Source organism: Lampetra fluviatilis, chromosome 4 (assembly GCF_964198595.1).
Source record: "Lampetra fluviatilis chromosome 4, kcLamFluv1.1, whole genome shotgun sequence".
Lineage (NCBI taxonomy): Eukaryota > Metazoa > Chordata > Hyperoartia > Petromyzontiformes > Petromyzontidae > Lampetra > Lampetra fluviatilis.
This window is the reverse complement of record NC_136278.1, coordinates 2,646,629-2,665,639: the sequence shown is the minus strand read 5'-3', so window position 1 is coordinate 2,665,639 and position 19,011 is coordinate 2,646,629. Positions and strand designations below refer to the sequence as shown.

The window sequence follows — 19,011 nt, the reverse complement described above, 5'->3', positions numbered from 1 at the left end:
ATCTTATGCCGGAGGTTGAGTGGGTGAACGGGTCTTTGGTCACGTTAGCCGTCCGCTGCGTGGGCTCGTAACGCCGCCCGCCTCTTTGAATCCGGCACATATCCCGGCACAACATATAATTTATCTGTTTGGAAATCGATTCCTCCTTTGTGCAGAGTGAAATCTTTGGTGCTGTTTGCGTGGGCAGGCGCGTGGGCAGGCACGGGAGGACGGACGGGGGGGGCCCGTTAGTGCCTGGCTGAGATAAAGTAGTGGTGGCTGTGCAATAGCCATGAGGGCTGCTGTGTATATTAGCTGTCAATGTGCCATCAATCAGGCTGTGTTATAGTTGGCCGTGATTAATTGCGCAGTGTATGCTGTGTGGGGCGATGTGGTGGGTTGTGTGTGTGGGGGGGGGGTGCTGGGAGGATGGGCATGGGGGTTAATGATTGATGATAATGTATAAATGACGTTCAGACGGGAACCAGAGGAATACGTTAGCCGTGTTTTTGTTTTTTCCCCGTTCCCTCCCCCCATCAGGAGACCGATTTTCATTTACGTGTCGTTTTTCCCAGCCATTTTCCGTCCGTATTTGATCCTTGTCAGAATATCTAATAAAACGTCGAGGTTTTAAAGTCTCGCCTAATAACTGCAAATGTCACATGGTCTCTAGATCATATTTGACCCAGTAAATAAATAAGTACATTTCACAGTACCCATGAAAAGCAATGTAGGATCACTTTTCATTAGTTGTCAATAAAATAATAATAACAAACTATATGTTACATGCATAATGCTCCATGTGTACAGTAGTCTGTGTAAGAACAGCAATAAAGATTAATATAAAGGATATGATTAAAACGCCTCGCTTTGTCTTCTTTCATAGCCAACGTTTTCAAATGTAATTTATAAAGTCAAGAAATATTAAACTGGCCGTGGCTTGTAAACAAATCTTTATTAGTGCAACCCTTTCATTTCTTTCTCACATTGAGGCCCATCCAAGAAGCCAACAGGTCAAAACACTGTAATTTTGCAGGTTGGTGTTGTGGTAAATAATTAATTTGAGACCTTTTTTTAATTCAAAACAATAAAACACTCCATAACTGTAATGAGCGGTGCTCTGCGGGGATTTTCTCTGTGGTTTACGGCACACGGGACATTGTAGGGTGTCTGGAAATGTAACGCGACCAATTTTCCTGTAGGAAAATTGATAAAAGCGACATTTAAAATAAAATGTTTCTCTATGTGGCTGTGTTTGTTAGGCATCGCCGATACGACCAAGGCACAATGCACGCCGTGTCCTCGTGGCGATTTTGAGTTTGTCGCCGTTGATATGTCCATTATTGGTAGAAATGTGTGGTTTTAACAGACGTTGAATCGTCTTTGCGTGTGGTAAATCGTATTCAAGTTACCACGTGCGGAAATTAGTAGATTTTAAAATTGATCATTGCACTCACAATATGCGCATCGAATTACGCATTTAAGAATGTTATTTTCCCTTTGTGAATTGTACGCAAATGGAGTACTCTTATTGGATTCATGTTAATTGACCAAACAATACTGCAAGGTCATTACAGAAGTAAAAACAAACCAAGAAACAATACAAAAATGAGAAGAAGAAAATTCGACGGCTTTGTTATGGCTTAAAAAAAAAGTAATGTCGAACGCGAATCGTGACAACTCATCAATTCTCTTGGTGGATGAATCGCCACGTGCCTGTTGAATCGGGCACTGTGATGTGTAATCCAAGCGATACAACTTCAATCTCTGGCATCTGTCGGCAGGACTGAACCCCGTTCGGTCGATTTTGACCTGAATCGAGCATCTGTGATGGCGGTATTGTCATCACTAACAGAAATGGAAAGACAAAGGCAGTCGGGTGTTCCAGTATAGGTACTGGTCACCTGCCTTTTTGAAATAGATTTCTCATCGACAGCCAAATTGTGCCGCTCTAACAGCACATCCTTCCCCCCTTCTGCCCGTTGCGTTCCGTGCCCGCGTTTGTCAATGCAGCGATCGGCAGGACACTCATCCCACGCTACTTCCGGAGCATCTTCGAGGGCGGCGTGAGCGACATGTACTTCATGCTGCGCCACTCCAAGGAGTCGTTCCACAACAACGCGATCACCCTCGACTGCGAGCAGTGCACCATGGTGACGCAGCACGGCAAGCCCATGTTCACCAAGGTATGCCCGCGCCGCCGAGCCGCGGCGCGACCACGGCTTGCGATGCCCGCCCATCATCGCCCACGCGCCACGTGTTGAAACTTCCTGCCCTGCCGTGTCACGCCCAGCCACCCCGACGACACGCGCTCTGCCACGCTGTCAATAATGCAGCACGACGCAGAGTTGTTCGTGCGCCAGCACCACGCCGGGTCTTAATGCCACTGCCCTTCTGGCGCGAGCCTCCGGTGGGTTTTGTGGCCCAGTGAATGTCTCCGTGCGTGCGCCCCGGCGGTTTTGAGTTTGCTGCTCATTAATTACGTGTATATTGGTCTTGATTGATGTTGAATTCACGGAACTATTTTTGAAGATTGTTGGGATTTTCACACGCATCTCTCTCTCTCACTTACCCGCCGTATCTCTGACAATCTCCCGCATTTCTCGCTCTCTTTCGAAGCTCACTATGACCTTCGAGCTGCGTGCCATCCTTTCATATAGTTGTGACTCAAATAAAATCGGTGCGGTGCTCCTGCCGGTTTTCCCCGGGTGCAAAATGATGGGCGAGAGAAAACTCTCTTGACAGCTCCAATGCAAAGTTAACCGACGCCAGCACTCCAGCCTCTCGGTGGCACTGATTACATCGCTACTGGCATCACCAGGAGCCCTCTAGAAAACATACGAGCATTATTCATTCACCATGCCCATTCATTCATTAGCTTAATTGCAGTGTAATTCATGTGCCTGTCGTGTTTCTAATTCATTGAGTTGATTCTCCACTAAATCGTTCATCGTTGCGTCCTCCCTTTCTTGCATTCGTTTAATGACTTCTTTTCGCGTGTCAATGCTTGCACTGTCATTAATTTCCTTGGTGTATTCGTTATTTGGGAGACTTTAAAAAAATAATGTTTGCCTGGCATGGCTCAGGTTTGACTGAACACATTGGTTTGTGCATGACGGCAGAGGTTGCAAGAATGTGGTGGCACCATAGCACGTGTGCAGGGTAACCTCGATTAATTTTTATTGACGAATCAATATCGCGGCCGTAAAATGACATGAGCTGGTGAAACGATGCGTCGATTTTACAACGGTTACTGTCTTCTGTCTTTAAATGGCAGTGTGTAAGAGGCGACGTTTTTGGGGAAATGCATTTTCCTTTAAATGCAAAATGCATGGAGTATTTTTGCTCGTGCACCACTGCCAATGCAGCATCGCCAAGTTATGCATGAAATTTTCATCGATTTGTATCGATCAACGTCGATCTCAGTCCCACGATACGTGCATTTAATCGTGCGTATAATCGCACAGGTCCCATGTTGTAGCTGCTCACCCCGAGCTCTAAATGCCCTGATAGTGCATTGTCTTTGTGCTGTTTGCCTTTTGGCATCCTCTGCTCTAACACTTTCAGACTAAGCTCAAAACCAAGTTGTCTCCAGTGTGGACCAATCAATGCATACATAATTATCAGAGCATGTTTTCTGTTTGCATGTTCACCACAAGTACTGTGTGGTTAATGCAGACAGGATTCCTTGAAAAAGGATTCTATTTGGTGTTAACATCTTAACATCTGTTTTATTGCCAGAAAGTACAAAACCTATTGTTATCAATCGCACATGTTGTATGTACTTGGTCCACATCACCATTACGGCCACTGGAGGCCGTGCCGTGGGGTTTTGGCAGCAGTGTTTAAAACAATTGATTGCATACTCGAATCGTGACACTACATCTTGACAATCACTATGTTTTGGGGGGGAAGAGTGTGAGAGGTGAATGGTTCAACCCTCACATTTGAAGACGCACTATGCAATTATCAAAGTATTACTGTGCTGTGCCATCCACTGGATATGGTGCAATATAAAAAAAACCTCTGACAGCATCTCCAGAAGAGACTATTGTAATCTTAGTCACGGCTCGCATCGAAACGTTTAAAAAAAAAATCACCCACAATTAACATTTGACACAATCTGTACAAATGGGTTCGCAAACCCAACCGTAACTGTCACTGGTTGTTCGACAAGTGAGTGCATTAATTCACCTTCTCGTGGCAGGACACAGTCCCTCCATGAAGCAAATCTAAAGATAACCCGAATATTATTTTAGAGACTGTTAGCTAAAACATATTCATGCCAGCACAGTGCCAATACAACGCCCGACCACCTTTGTCTCCCCAGTGCTGATGTCACACACTCTGCAGCGGGTACTCATTTAAGGCAGATTCAACCTCGGGGAGGCCCCAAAACCGGTTCGGATACCACTCTATAAAACTTGCCACCGATGTTGGCCCGGATTGGAACCCGGGTTGCTAGGTTCATCGTGCACAGTTGCGCTTATGCGTAGGACCAGCCCCACTGTTAGTGTCCCCACACAGTGGGCATACATTTCATTCACCCCAATGTCCAATGCGTGTAGTGCAGCAGCAGCGGTTGGACAGAGAATCAGGACTTGCAAACCGGCGCTCCGGAATGTGCATCTCTCTTGCACATTGGCTTTCGCTGCCAATATTATCCACAATAGACGTTTTTTTTGGGTGATATCACGTAAATATAAACGTGTCGTTAAACCCGCCGCCACCCGACACAGCCAGATTAGTAAGGTTTGTCACGTAACCAAAACATGCCCAATTCGTTACTAGTTCAGCACACCGTTGTGGTTGGAGAGTAAACCCACAACATTTACAATTCGATTACTGTGACGTTTCACCGGTAATTACAGCAATCGGCCTCATCAGGTGGATAGCCAGAGTTGTGCCTCGTGCGGACGGGCGCTGCCGTTTAGAGCCGCAGAGATGAAAGTCAGCTGAGCGCCCACAAGCCAACCGGGCTTCACGGAGCAGCGGCACTGCCAATCCAAGCGCTTGTGAGCCGGAGGTTTGAGCATCGTCGCTGTTTTTGTAGAGAGTGGTGAGGCTGTAAGGAGATTACCCTCCTCCACGTCTCGGCGATTCGGTGAATCGTCACGATTTTTGGGCCGCGATTCGATTCGAGAATTGATCATTGTTTGGCCCGCTTTTATGTTAAGTTTCTTTTATTACACTGGTCAACATCATAAATCTTAAATAACACTGGTCAACAAAAAACATTTTTTTTCTGGCCTGGACTTTTGCAGCTGTTTTAGACTAATTTCAGGGTGCTGATTCCAAATCTGATCTCAGATTTGCTCTATCACATCTCATTTCTATGCTATCGGCATACCACATTTTCATAGATTTTACCCGAAATTAACTCTGTCACTTATGATTGCAAGTTGTTGCGAGTCAGTGACTGCTTTAGTGTTAAAATATGGTGCTGTATTTTTAGGATAGTGTGTTTATAATATAATTTTATGTAGATATCCACATTTATTTAATATTTTTCTTCTGCAGTTTTTATTGAAAATGCAATATTTGATATCTCAAAAACCTGATGTGATAGACAATCAGCACCCCAAAATTACCTTAAAACCGTTGGAATACCTTATGCCAGAAAAAGTGTGTTGACCAGTGTTATCAGTATGGGTTGTAACAGCATTGGTCTGTGAGTTTTTAAAAATGTAACATTTCTCCGTGTCCATGCCCGCCTACGCGTTGGTCACTTAGTTACTCTGATCAATTAGCGATTCCCTTTGGAGTCACGGCAACACGATGCAGTGAGAGTTCTTGCTGCGGGGCACGGTATGTACCGTGTGCCCTGCCCCTGAACACGCAAACTTCAAATATACAGCAACAGGCGTCAGGGTCGGGGTTGAACCCACGACCTGCTGCGTACCAGGCGAGGGGAGGCAACATCTCACCGCCACGCTCGCACTTCTTTGCATACTTTACAGCTCTTTGTTTGAATAATTTTCATATTCGGTGTGCACGTTTCTAGCACACGTGTAACAGCAGGCTATATATATACTGATTAAAACATTTCTTCTTTGGGCACATTGGTGCAATTGGAAAATACATCAGAGTATAAACACCTAGGGCATTGTTGAAGGACGAGCAGGATCACAACGATTAAATAAAGCGGCAGACGAGAGTGGAAGTCGCTTTTGGAAAACTTTAGCTTGATGGTGAAAATATTTTTCAAAAATTTTGCATAAATTGTGAAGGATTGATTCGCACGCACATGATTTCAGTGTGTATGTGTGTATCGCGAGCAAAATAATCTAATTTAAAAAAATCTAAATCGATGTGCCGTTACATGCCTAGGAACTGGCATACTAACAGATCATCGGTCTACAAGATAAACTGATGCTTGATTTGCATATATTCTTTATCTTTTAATTTTAATCAACAGAACTCTTGTAAGGCATATTTTAATCGTGAATAATTGCTTATCGGTAAGATGCGTGTGGTATCTTATTGTCGGATTATTAATGGACTGGCTGGAGCAGCTTGTTTTTCGTGATAACATTTCATTGTGCGCACACAGTATTGTTTAATCTCTGTATCTTATGTTTAAAGCTGATTAAACTGTCAGTTAGGTTTAATTAATTCTAACTAGCGGTAACAAATGATTCGTAATAAGCGTACACAACCGCTGATGTACGTATTAATGAATTTATACGATGTTATGAAGATACATTTATGCTTAAGAAATCATTAATTAAAGCATACTTAAACAGATTACACCTGATACATTCTCTAGGAAATAAAGTGCATAATTTCCATTCACAATAAACACACAACCGAATGCTGCGTTAGGTAATGAAACGATGTTACTCTGCTTACCTCCTACCCAAATAATCACACGCCATAATTTATTCACATCAATGGACCTTGTGCAACATGTAAACGCATTGTAATACTTCACACTTGTATTGTACTCAAGGCGAACGACTTTAAACCATTGCGGCGAAGGGTAGCGCACACAGTGGCTGCGATGAGCCCATTACGTACGGCAATAATATCGATTCGATGCATGCTCCTACAAGCTTAATCATCGATATTAGTCGATTAATTTATGCATCATTATACGTTTACTGCACACATCATGTAACATAATTCATTTACACTCCCTTGTCAATCCACAGCTGGATTAAGGCCTTCCCCATTGCCGTAATGCGTAATGGTCAAAGGGTTTTTTTTTTACTACTTCCCTACGCTGAGCAAGTTGGGGGGGGGGGGTCAGGGGTGGGAGCGGGGGACAAAGTGGAGGATCGGTTCTGTTTTATCATTTGCCACTGATGTTAGCCGTGGCTGGAAATCGATTAGATACAATATCACTTAAATATAATGCATTTCAGCGGTAATTTTGAACTGAGAATTACATTTTACGAGCAAGACCTGCTGTAGTAAAAAAAAAAACCTTCTGGTTACCAAATGGCATCATCATCATACAGGGGCCGCCTCTATTGACATTCCAGGTGAGAATGCACAGTGATGTCGCGTGGGCCACAGGCCGAGAACACCAGAGGTCCCCCGTTCCTCCTTAGTGTCTGCGGGCGATGTGGTCCGTCGCGTCGTAACTCCGCGTGCCTGTGGGTGACAGCTGACGGGGGAATGAAGACACCAGTGGCTGAGCTTCATCACATGCCTCATCGGCGCCCTTCAGATGCACATGCATTTAGAATCCAAAGGTGCAAACTCCCTGGCATTGTCTAGTGGTCAGAATTCATTTCCCGAAAGCCTAGTTACATTTCAAGAATTGTACTGGAAATGATGGTTGTTATATTGTCATGATATTTGGAATAAGAAATGTAACATATATTTAAAAATATGCGTGATGAAACCGTAGTAGACGCTGGGAAACCCACGAATGTGAAGGAGTAATGCGGTCTGCACAAATGAGGATATACCAACCCAGTTGCTGTACTGCCACCATCATCATTTGATGCCACCTGGTAGCCCAGTGGTGTTTGGGATTTCCACGACGCGGCTTGACCCTCATGTCTCCCAAGCGCTGAATCACAGGCATGAGCCACCGCAGCTGTTTCTTTAACATGGTGTATCAGCAAATGCGCGATTTTTTTTCTCTCGTGTCTGTTATTACATGAACATTATTCTCTTGACCTGGTTCATATGTGTGTGTGTGTGTATATATATTCTGAATACCTGTATATATGCAGTGTGTGTGTATGTAATGTGTGTACACATGCGCATAGCAACTAATATGTCACGGCAGGTAATGTATTGCCTGCTTTGATATACGGAGCAGAAACATGGCCATTGACAAAGAAAATGGAACAATAGCTCAAAAGTGCTTGAAGAAGCATGGAAGAAGATGCATGCTTGGAATTACACTGAGAGACAGAAAAAGGAACACATGAATGAGAGAGCATGCACAGGTTAGATGCATCATAGTGACTGCAGAAAAATGAAGTGGGCTTGAGATCAGGACGAGAAGCGAAGGGATGGGGGGGGGGGCTGTGTGGCCGAGACTCACGACAGAGTGACAGCCAAGGGGAGGGGACCGCGCTGAAAATAAAAATCCCCCACCGTGGAGATGGAGTGATAAAATCATCTCGTGTGCAGGCGCCATATGGATTGTTACCATTGCAGGACCCATGAGATGACGATTACTTTTTTAAATCCTTTATATTAAGTTCACTTGCTTGCTTGCGCGCTTACGACCGTGCAAATCTTTCGGTCGTTTTTGAACCCACTTCCCGTGATCCAATCGAGCTGACATTTTGCACACAGACTCGTTGTGCGTGACAATTTATTTTCGTGAAATTTTTTTCCCAAAATGTTACACTTTTTAGAAAAAAAATAAATTATATTTAATTACCAATTGCTTAATGGTGGCAGGCAATCATCTGACCCATAGGTGGCAGCCATCTCAAGCCAGAGGACGAGAGGACTCTAGCCGCCCATTTCAAAGACCAATGTGGGCTGGGTTGTGGCCCATTGAACACGCATATAAAGGACTTATAGTGAAAAAATTTGTTTTTATGGGTTATTTTTTTGGGTGTCCTTTCAAAACTAAACTTTATTTTATGGGGTAAAAGGCCCACTGAGCGATTGTAGAGCTCATTTTCAGAAGCGACCTGGTCAACAAATGATAGCTCAACGAAGTGGCTTATCACGTGGAAATTTATAGCAGCCAAATACTCTTTAAGCGCATGTTTCTAATTGTGGAGGGAAAAACCGGAGGACCCGAGAAAAATTCACACGGCCACGGAGAGAACGTGCAAACTCCAATTGTTTAGGCGTCAGGGTCGGGATCGAACAAACTACCTCCTGCATACCAGACGAGGTAGTTAACATCTCACCATCACGGTACCCTTTTGATCCAGCAGTGGATTGATCATGGTTGATGATGATGAATGTGGTACGTACACACACACATTGTATGCGGCAGTTTCTAGTCATTTCCCCCGGGGTTGTTTTCCCCAATATGATCCCGGCCAAATTAATCACCTGTTATATAAAAAAAAGTCATTCCCCCCTCCCCCCCCCCGAAGCAAACAGGTCCTCTTTAGTGCCGCTTACGCGATGGTGATAGATTTGGCGACATTTCGCCAAAACATAGCAAAATCGCACATCACAAACATGCCAGGCCCGGCCAGGATGAGAGTGCACAGCACCAACACGCCTTGTCACCCGTTATCACTAAATATCACGCTGTCTTTTTCTGATATTCATGTCAGGTATATATAAAATGTGTATATGTGTGTAATCTCTACTCTGTGTACACGGTTGCATGCTTATGCATTTGTTCATCTTTTGGTTATCTGCCAGTAAGGGAGTATAACTCGCAACTTTTAACAAATACTGCCAAATGAGTAAAAAATTAATTATAGTAAAATATATAGATGTAGGGTGACATTTTGGGCAATGGCCCATCGCAGATATGAAGGGCGAGTGTTATTGACAAATGTGGTGCTTTTGTTATTTGTGCTTGTGCAGCACTGCCAACTGCAGAATCGCACTCGGTGTTTTTTTGTATTCGCTACGTTTAGCTTGGTGGTATATTTGCCTCTCTTCGCGTTTTGAGTACATCGTTATATTTGTGCGAGTGGCTGTGTGTTGTGGGAAAGCCCGAAGTCCGCTTCGTCTCACCTGGGCACAGAGGCAACCTTTGTTGTTAGAGCTAGGCAAGGCCTAACCAGCCTTTACTTACCAGTGCCTTCAAAGCAGCATAGAGCAAGCAGCATAGAGCAAGCAGCATAGAGCAAGCAAGCTCTGCTCCCGTGCAGTGCAGCTGACAGAACTATGATCCTTATTTAATTAAAACATTGAACAATAACCGAGCATGAGCAGAGACCTGTCAATTGTTAACACTTGTCTGCACAAACAGACTGTTTCTGACAACTAGATGTTATGCAGGCTTTTTGAAATATAATTCTTCACAAGCTAACATGACGTGCAATAATTTCCCATTAACATAATTGTAGCTGATGAAAAAAACCCCCCAAAGCTGATCATTTCTCAGAGCGTCGCAAATAACTGTATGCCATTCACTTTTGTGTGCCGTCGTCGCTATTATCGTCATCTTCATCCGCATCACGACGACGTGTTAAACAAAAATAAGCAGACTTGGGCGGTAATGTTTGCGTTATTTGCCGACTGTTTATTTGACGGAACAATTGCCTGTGGCCCCCCCCACTCTGCCCCTTGCAGTCTGGTGAATTGTCATTCAGAATCGCGATACGATTCAAGATATTTCTACTTTTTTTTATCATTGCAGTGAATGTACAATCTCTTGTGGTCTGCACTGTCTATGGAAACCAATTGCGTACAGCTTTTTGCGGCGCAACAATTCAATGCGGGTTTAGCGAGCGTAAAAGATTTTAATCGATGCATCTTTACACGCCTGCTGCTTCCACCGCGTGCGGTAATTGGTGACCATAGTTAGTTTATTGCCGGTAAGGTTAGGCACGCTAGCCAAGCGATGCGACCTTTTCGGCGGGCGTCACCACCACTTCCGGTAGATCAACAAAGAACCGCAATTTTTTGGTCTGCGTTCCTGGCACGTCGAGTCGACTTTGAGCCACGGCACGGGTGGCATCGTGAGAGCCGAGTTTGCCAACCCTCGGTGATACGAGGGGCAGGGAGGAGGTCACCGCGGATTGGGGGGGGGGGGTGCTGGCAAGCGCACCTGGACTGGGTGACTGGTCACAACCAAACATTGGCAGGGTCACGCACCGCCGAGGTGTCGCAGGCCGCTTTGGCAGATGCGTCAAGGCGATGCCCAGAAAAGCCTGGCCACGTCCTCTATGCTTCATCTATGCCCCCCGTACTCTGCGGAGATGTCGAGCGCCTTAGGCCGTGCAGCAGTGCCCATGTCGCGGTTTGCTGAGAAGCCCCCACCCGGAACTCTGGCAAGCCCCGAGTATTTTCCCACACCGGCGCTTGTAAGCGCTCGGGTTTTTGATAACAGTGCTGCGTCTCACCCGAGAATTGACTTAATGCGACGCTGGGGCAATGTATCTGCTCTCTGTCAGATCTTCAAGATGTTCACTAGATCAGCGCCTTCTGAAGGCGGTGATTTCTTTTTGCCCCGTTGGCCTCCTCGTGCCATGCATGCGCTCCTCGCTCCGGGTTGGAGGTATGGGGGGGGCGCGAGCGAAGCGGCGGCCTGCAGACTTCCCGTCGTCTCCCCGGCACGTGGGGGGCGATCGCCGTCGGCGAGGCGACTTTTTGTTGTTGCTGCTGCTGCCGCCTCTTGCTCCCACCCCACCCAACCCCCCACTAATGAAAATCTCTCGAGGATGGAACTCCCTTCCCCTTGCCGGGAGCCGCGCGGTCACGACACCACGGCCGGCCGTCGTGGCCTCTGCGGCAGGCGGCGACGCGATCGAACGAGCCGACGTCGTTTTCGTGGAGCGGGAGGGGGTGCTGGACGGCAACAATAACTAATGTTAAACATACAGGCCGTGTTGTGGCACAACGGGGGGGGGGGGGGGGGGCGAGCGAGCAGCCGCATAGAAATGAGACCCCGGGCTTCTGAACAAATATCGGCAAATCGCACACAGCGCGCAGGTGGAGACACGGTGTCTTCTAATGTACCGGTACGGTGTGGGGGGGCTAGGCCACCGTTTTACCGGCGTGCAAATACAGTCACAATGAAATGCGAGAGCCTGTATTATAAATAGGAGCGTTCGGGACAGGCGTCGTGTGCCGTCACACACACGCGTGCCGTCACACACACGCGCGCGCGCGCACACACACACACACACGTGTGTGTGTGTGCACCTATGTGGACGTGGAAATGTGTACCGTAAAATCGGTACCATCTTGTTCACAGATACGTGTGCAGCGAGGTTGATAATTATAATTAAATTGGAAATAAATAAAATGCGCGCGCGTCAATTGGCTACGCAGCGAGCGTCTCGCGTTCCTTTTTAAACGAAAACACGAAAAGAGGGGGAACGCCACGTTCATCGAAAAGGAAGAAATGCGGTGCACGAGCCGCGCTAATGCCGCGTGCGCAGCGCACGAACAACGCACGGACCGTGAGCGCCCAGGCGCCACCACAATCGAGCACAAACCTCACGTGCTCAAAGCTCAGCAGACCGTGACAGACCCCCCCCCCTACCCCCCCCCACTACCCCCACCGGCTCCCCAGCACCCCCCCTGCCTCCCCATCCACCCACCACCACCACCACCTCCCCCCCTACCGAGAAAGAGGCTTTGCACGCTCACTGGACCGTGGCCAAGAACGGTTGCCCAGGCAACTAATCAGTGATTCCGGTTGTCATGGCGACGGGGAGGAGGGGGGTGCTCGGGGAGGATGGGGAAGGGGTCGCGAGGGGGAGTGGGGGAACGGGGAAGGTGGGACGATGGGGGGCTGTGTGGTGGGAGGGGGTGGGGGGAGGGGTGAAGAAGGGGGGGGGGGGCTGGTGGTGGGGGTCTTGAGCAGTGGGGGATGGGAATTAGACAATCAGAAGCACTTTTTTTTGGTTGCACGTGTTCTCACGGACCTCGCCTGCTGGGCTGAGTGAGATAAAGCTGCTGTGAAGATTCTCATGGCTCGTTCGTGGTGGGCGGAACGGCACCCGGTGCTGGGGTAATGGGGAGCGCAAAGAGTTGTGGGTGTTATGCGGGAGAGAGGAAACAATTCTAAACTTATATATTTTTTTGTCATTATCTAAAAAGCACCTGTTGGGTTGAAATTTCTAAACATTTCATTTAAAGCAAGTCGGTTTTATTTATTTGTTTATTTCCCCTTAGCGGGTGATTACTCTCTAAGAAAACGATGTCCTTATAGTGGCAACATGCACCTACGGCAATATGAATTTGACAAAACGTTCCTCTGCTTGCTATTATTAGACCATTAAATGGCCTAACAATGTGGATATTGGATATTTGCTAGTGGAACTCAATGTATAACAAACGCTCTCTTTGACACACACACAGATAAATTATGCAAGTTTCATAATTTTCCCTTCATCAGCCGTGTCGCCATCGCAAAGCTGCTGCTGCCGCCACGTTGTGGCACGCTTAAATTTGTCCCACCCCTGACTCACGCTGCCTCCCTGGGTTCCTCTTCTCTCCTCCCTCCCTCCCTGCCCGCGGTTCTCCCAGGTGTGCACGGAGGGGCGTCTCATCCTGGAGTTCGCGTTCGACGACATGATGAGGATCCGATCATGGCACTTCACCATACGCCAGCACCGGGAGCTCATCCCGCGCAGCCTCCTTGCCGTGCACGTGAGTGTGGCGCCGCGTCCTTCCCCCGACTGACTTCCCTCGCGTCGCCCGAGCGGCACTGGTCAACCGCGTGCTGCCGCGTACAATAGCGTGAACTCGTGAGATGTGAACTACCTCACCTGGTACACAGAAGGTTGTGGGTTCGATCCCGACTGAAGCCTTCTGTATATTTGGAGTTTGTGTGTATCTCTCCCCGTGGTCAGTTGGATTTCTCTTCAGGTCCTCCGGTGTTTCCCTCCACATTTAGAATCAACATCACTTGTTTAGAGTATTTGGCTGTTATAAATTGCCATGTGATAAGCCACTTCGTTGGGCTCTCATTTGTGGCCAGATCACTTCTGAAAAAATAGCTATATAGCTCAGTGGGCCTTACGTGGTGAAAAAAAAATAGTTTATAAGTTTAGTTTTTTTAAAATAGGCTTGCCGATTTCGCTTGTCGGCCACCGTGCGCAAGGGCACTTGCCCGCCTCGGGCACGAGCGCTGCGCCCCCCGCGGACACGCTGCAGCCAAGACCGCTTGCGCGTGCCGTGCCACCGCTCGCATCGCCCTACGTCGTGCCCGAGCGCGGCACGGACAAGCCCCCTCCATGTTGTTGCACGCACGCGTAGTAACACACCGCGGCTGACCGCTCTGCTTTCTGCGGCCGTTTCCGCCTTCCAAGTGGAGGAGAGCTCCGGGGCAGGTTTGTTTTTTCTTTTGGGTGTAAATATGCCCCACGTCAAATTGTTCCAAACAAAATCCTCTTTGTGAGCACCGGCCGCATTTCTCTCGCCTGCATCCGTGTAACGCCGGTCTTAAAAAGACCAGTCCGGGGCATCGGTGGAGGTCAATTGCATCCAAGAGCAGGCCGATTTATCTTTCACACACATTTAAGCCGATCGTGTCCCGCCTAAACCGAGCCTCGTGAATAGGAGCGGGTTTTTTTTGTCTCCCGTGGAGAGGGGCACAGCAGAGGGACTCTTTTTCTCTTTATATCCCTTCTCCAAACGGAGAGGGACGACGGGGCTGCCCCGGAAACGCGCCTGCCTATTTTGTGGAGGGCGCACTCCATCGAAGCCCCATCAACGTCGAGACGCATTGATCAGATCAGCCGCTGCCACCCGGTCCATGTTGACAACAGCACCCCGCCGAGTAATTCGGACATGACAGAGACACTGAACGCACGCGGCCAGGGCCGGGCTCCGTGAGCTATTAACTCGGCTCGCGTGCAACTTGCACCAGCAGCTGCCCGCTTAGTACTCGTGGGGTGAGGGGGGGAGGTTAAGCGACTATACGTACATTTATATATCTAAAAATGTAAATGGCATTAAAAAAATTCCCAAATTCTGCCAATGTTCATTTTATGACGTAAATATTGCGAAGGTATCAATTTAACATGGTGCAGATTTGGAGTGAAAAGTAACTTGGTTTAACAAAAAACGTACACGCTTAATTTTTTTTTTACGAAAACTAACCCTATCTCGTGCCTTCTTTTGCAAATTAAAAAAATTAAATCCACTTTCGGAAAATTAAATCAAGCAACCAATAAAATGCGGCGGGCAAAACGCTGGCTTGTGTAATAAAATGGGAGGAGGAATGTTTAGATGCTTTATGTGCAAAAATGTTCCAGACACGCCGTCTATTTTTAGCGGTGAGAGGGGCTGGCCTGCAGTGCAGAGTGTGGCTCTACTTTCTTGCGGTGGGATGGTAATTATTTTTCCCCACGATGATGCCAGCCACACGGTCCTGGAGAGGATGGAGGATCTGAGAGAGGCCAGCCGTGGAGGGAATATAAAATCCGGGCCTGTGTAAGCACAGTTAGCTACGCCTGGCCGCCTTTCATACCCACGGACAGCCATAAAAGCAGCTGAGATGTAAAATTATCACCCGTACGTCTGATTATATCGTGTGCCAAAGGTGCGTAACGATGTACACCACTCGGCTAAGGAAGACTCGGGTTAATATCAGGCTTTTTGTGTGATCCGACACTGACGCCTCCATCAAACGAATTTTTTTTTTATTATAGGCATGCATTATTTCTATATTTGTTGGGGTCCCCTCTCCACAAATCCTGGTTTTAATATTTAACTGTAAATACCAGCAAGGGAGCCCGTGTGGTGGTTTGGAATTTATCAGAATAAAAAAAAAATGTTTGTTAGCTGTTGGTGAAAAATAACATTCATTTTATAGCCCTTTGTCAGTCTTTGTGGTTGTTTCACTATTCTTTACCATGCTGTTTACTATGCGTTGGTGAAAAGTAGTACGGGTTGGGATGACCAGGACTGGCTCGGCTGTAACTGATGTTCGCTTTGGCCGGGAATTGAACTCAGGCAGGGCGCGGTGCAGTAACGACTGCCCCAATGCTCTTCTGGTGTTTTGTATTAATGATACTGATAGCGCTGACTGTAATACAATCAGTAATATGGTTGCTTTGAAGCACAATAATAATAATTAAAAAATATATGTGATCATGTTGTAATTAGTATATTCTTGTTATCAGTGCTAACAAGCAATACTATTTCTTTATATATTAAATTTCATGTGATTGAATTGTATACCTTATTATTATAATTTTTCACTGCACTGCTGGATAAAAGCTTCCCAATGCCATATTGGTCATGATGGTTGTTTAACCATACTTCACCACGCTGGTCGGTACAAATTGGGAAAGGGGGGGGCGGGGGTTTCGATTTCACTCGCCACTGATTAAAAAAAGCCATGGCCAGGAATCGAACCCGGCCCTGGGTTCATATTTCCATACGCGGCGAACGACCGCGGCAGCGTTCCGACACTGGCTCCTGTTATGATAAAGAGCAATACGCTCTGCTGTTGAACCAGTGTCACCTATTGCATCCTAATGAACAAAGCCAGTTTTAGAATGTTATTTGAAGGTGATGCCTACTGCTCATGCGTTATTTAATTATACAAATGCAACTGACATTTTTTTTTTAATAATGCATATTAAGAAAATTCCCACGTTTAGAAAATTCATGCAATTTATTTCCAAGAACAATTTATTTTAACTTGCCCCTCTTGGTGTAGTTGTTGAAGATGTTGCCCGATTCGTTTTAACTTTTGATTTCTGTCACAAAACCCAGCCACCCGGTTAGGTTGGCCCACGTTGAGCGACCGATGCTGGCGTGCGCCTCGGCCTACACGACATCGCGAGTGCCATCGCCGCGATGGAGCACAGAGATTTATTTTTTTTAAGTCACGGTTGCTGAGCAAAGGCCCAAACGAATTCCAGAGAAGTGTTGTGACTTGCAGTGTTGTGCTTGCACACATCATGGTTGAGACGAAACGGTCAGTTTGGTAGACCCGAGTGCTCAACATGGGTGGAGGATTTTTCCCCTTTTTTTCTGGCAACAAAACTGAAATCTTTTTACAAGGATTCATGTCTGCATTAACCGCAATACTTGCAGTCAAAATGCATCCTCTGGTCGAGCACCAATTGGGTCGAGGCTCAAAAGAAAGCCATCCCTTGGTGTGGACCAATCAGTTTCAAGGACAATGCATATATTATCATAGTGTGTTTTTGTTTGCATTTTGACTGCGAGTATTGTGGTTAATGCAGACATGAATCCTTGTAAAAAGGTTTCAGTTTTGTTGCCAGAAAAAAAAGGGAAAACCCCTATTATTATATTTTGGTACTGGCAAAGGAGGTCTAATGATGGGTGGAGGAATCGAGGAGCGATGTTCGTTGGAGCGGTGGCCATGGCAGTAGTGGCAGTAGAGTGATGAGAAGGCGACTGACTGCCGGTGAGAGTACGACTTGATGGAGATGTGAAGTGAGCCTATAGCATTAACTGGCCGCAGTGTGAACTCCGGCCGATTTGCTGCGGATGGGTAGCAGATTCGTCCCAAATAGTTGCAGAACCGGCACTGAAAGGCAAGCATGTTCGTTCGGCGCGTTCGCCTGGGGACGCAACTGGGTTGAAAAGTTTTCCACGAGCCTGCCCCTCCGTTGCGAACTCTCCACCGCTGCGACAGTTTTTAAATTTTCATAAATCGAGCCGCTCGCTTTGCCGTTGGGCGTTCACGCCGGCCCAGCAGATATGGTCCTTTGTCCATTGCCACGTGCATTCCTGATCACTGAGCCGAACTGGAATCTGCCTGCGGCTGCATCTTTGTTTTGCCTCCACAGGGAAAGAATTTGAGGATGTGGTGTAGTATTTCAGCAATCATCCCCTCCTTTACTGCCCCTTGCAGGCCCACCTTCCTGTTCCCAGTTAGGCTGAGCTTACTTGACAAAAAAAAATACCAGGAACATTAAGTCTGGCCTGCACCAAAGTCACTTCATTTGGTTTAATCTTTGAGAAAAGTGGATTCTAAATAAAATAAAGCTAAATTAAAAATGTGAGATTTTGGGTGGCGTGGCAACGTTAATTTACCGCCCCAAAATGCACCGGGAACAAAATTGGCCTTTATCGGTAAATCAAAAAAATTGCCACCGAACAATGGACTCTCTTTGCAAGCCTTCGTTAATAAGGGGTACATTGCAATTTTTTTAGGACAGCAAGCCCTTCGAGTGGCACGATCCACACTCGATCCCGAACACTCTTAATTTGGCCGTGGCAGTGTTCGGACAAAGGTGGAGCGCACTTTGCGAAGGCAGAGCTGCAAATTTTGCGACATTCGCTCGATGATGGGACGAGTAGGTTTAAAGGTTTTTTTTTGTTTCAAGGGCGCCGTGGGAGAGGCAAAGCCAGTTTTTAAACGGGCGCAACATGGATCAAAGGTGAGCGCATCACCTCCTGAGCCTTGCTAGACACCTCTCAGTCCCTTGTAAGGACACTTAACCAAAGACGTTAGCGTGGCACAGACGTTAGCGTGAGATTGGGGATTAACTCACTAAAAAGTAGGTAAAAATTTGAGTCGGGAGTATTTTTTTTCCGACGGGGTTGGATTAGGTGTAATTCTGCAAAGCCGTGGGATTAATTTGGATTAGCACTGACATACATTTCTGCTTTCTTTTTTTCTGTTTTTTCTCTCTCTCTCTTTCGCTCTGTCTTACATCAATGAAGGCGCAAGACCCGAGCATGCTGGAGCAGCTGTCTAAGAACATCACTCGCAACGGCTTGACCAACATCACCCTCAACTACCTCAGAGTGAGTAGCAAGCCACTCGGCACAACGTTTGTAATCTTCGCCTGTAATCTTTCGCTGATGCGGCTCCTCGGCCCCCCCACACGCGCTTGGGGTGTCCGTACTCTGAGATGCAACGTTAAAACAACATAAAAAACCGGCCAAGTGGTTTCCTGCTCAAACGAGCGTGGGGCTCCCGCGTGTATCTCGTTACGGGGCTGAGAGCCGGCGGAGGACAAGTTTGCGTTTCTG

At 46.9% G+C, this 19,011-nt stretch overlaps 1 protein-coding gene across 13 annotated transcripts in view; it reads left to right on the top strand.

Moving 5' to 3' along the window:
• Window positions 1–19,011, top strand: part of LOC144931478 (LIM domain-binding protein 2-like) — a 163,606-nt gene that overhangs the window by 107,693 nt on the left and 36,902 nt on the right. For all 13 annotated transcript variants that reach the window (XM_078855340.1, XM_078855329.1, XM_078855330.1 and 10 more), the window contains 3 exons: window positions 1,993–2,165; window positions 13,573–13,695; window positions 18,700–18,783. In XM_078855340.1, the coding sequence (XP_078711466.1) occupies window positions 1,993–2,165; window positions 13,573–13,695; window positions 18,700–18,783 (380 nt within the window). The remainder of the gene's footprint in view (window positions 1–1,992; window positions 2,166–13,572; window positions 13,696–18,699; window positions 18,784–19,011) is intronic.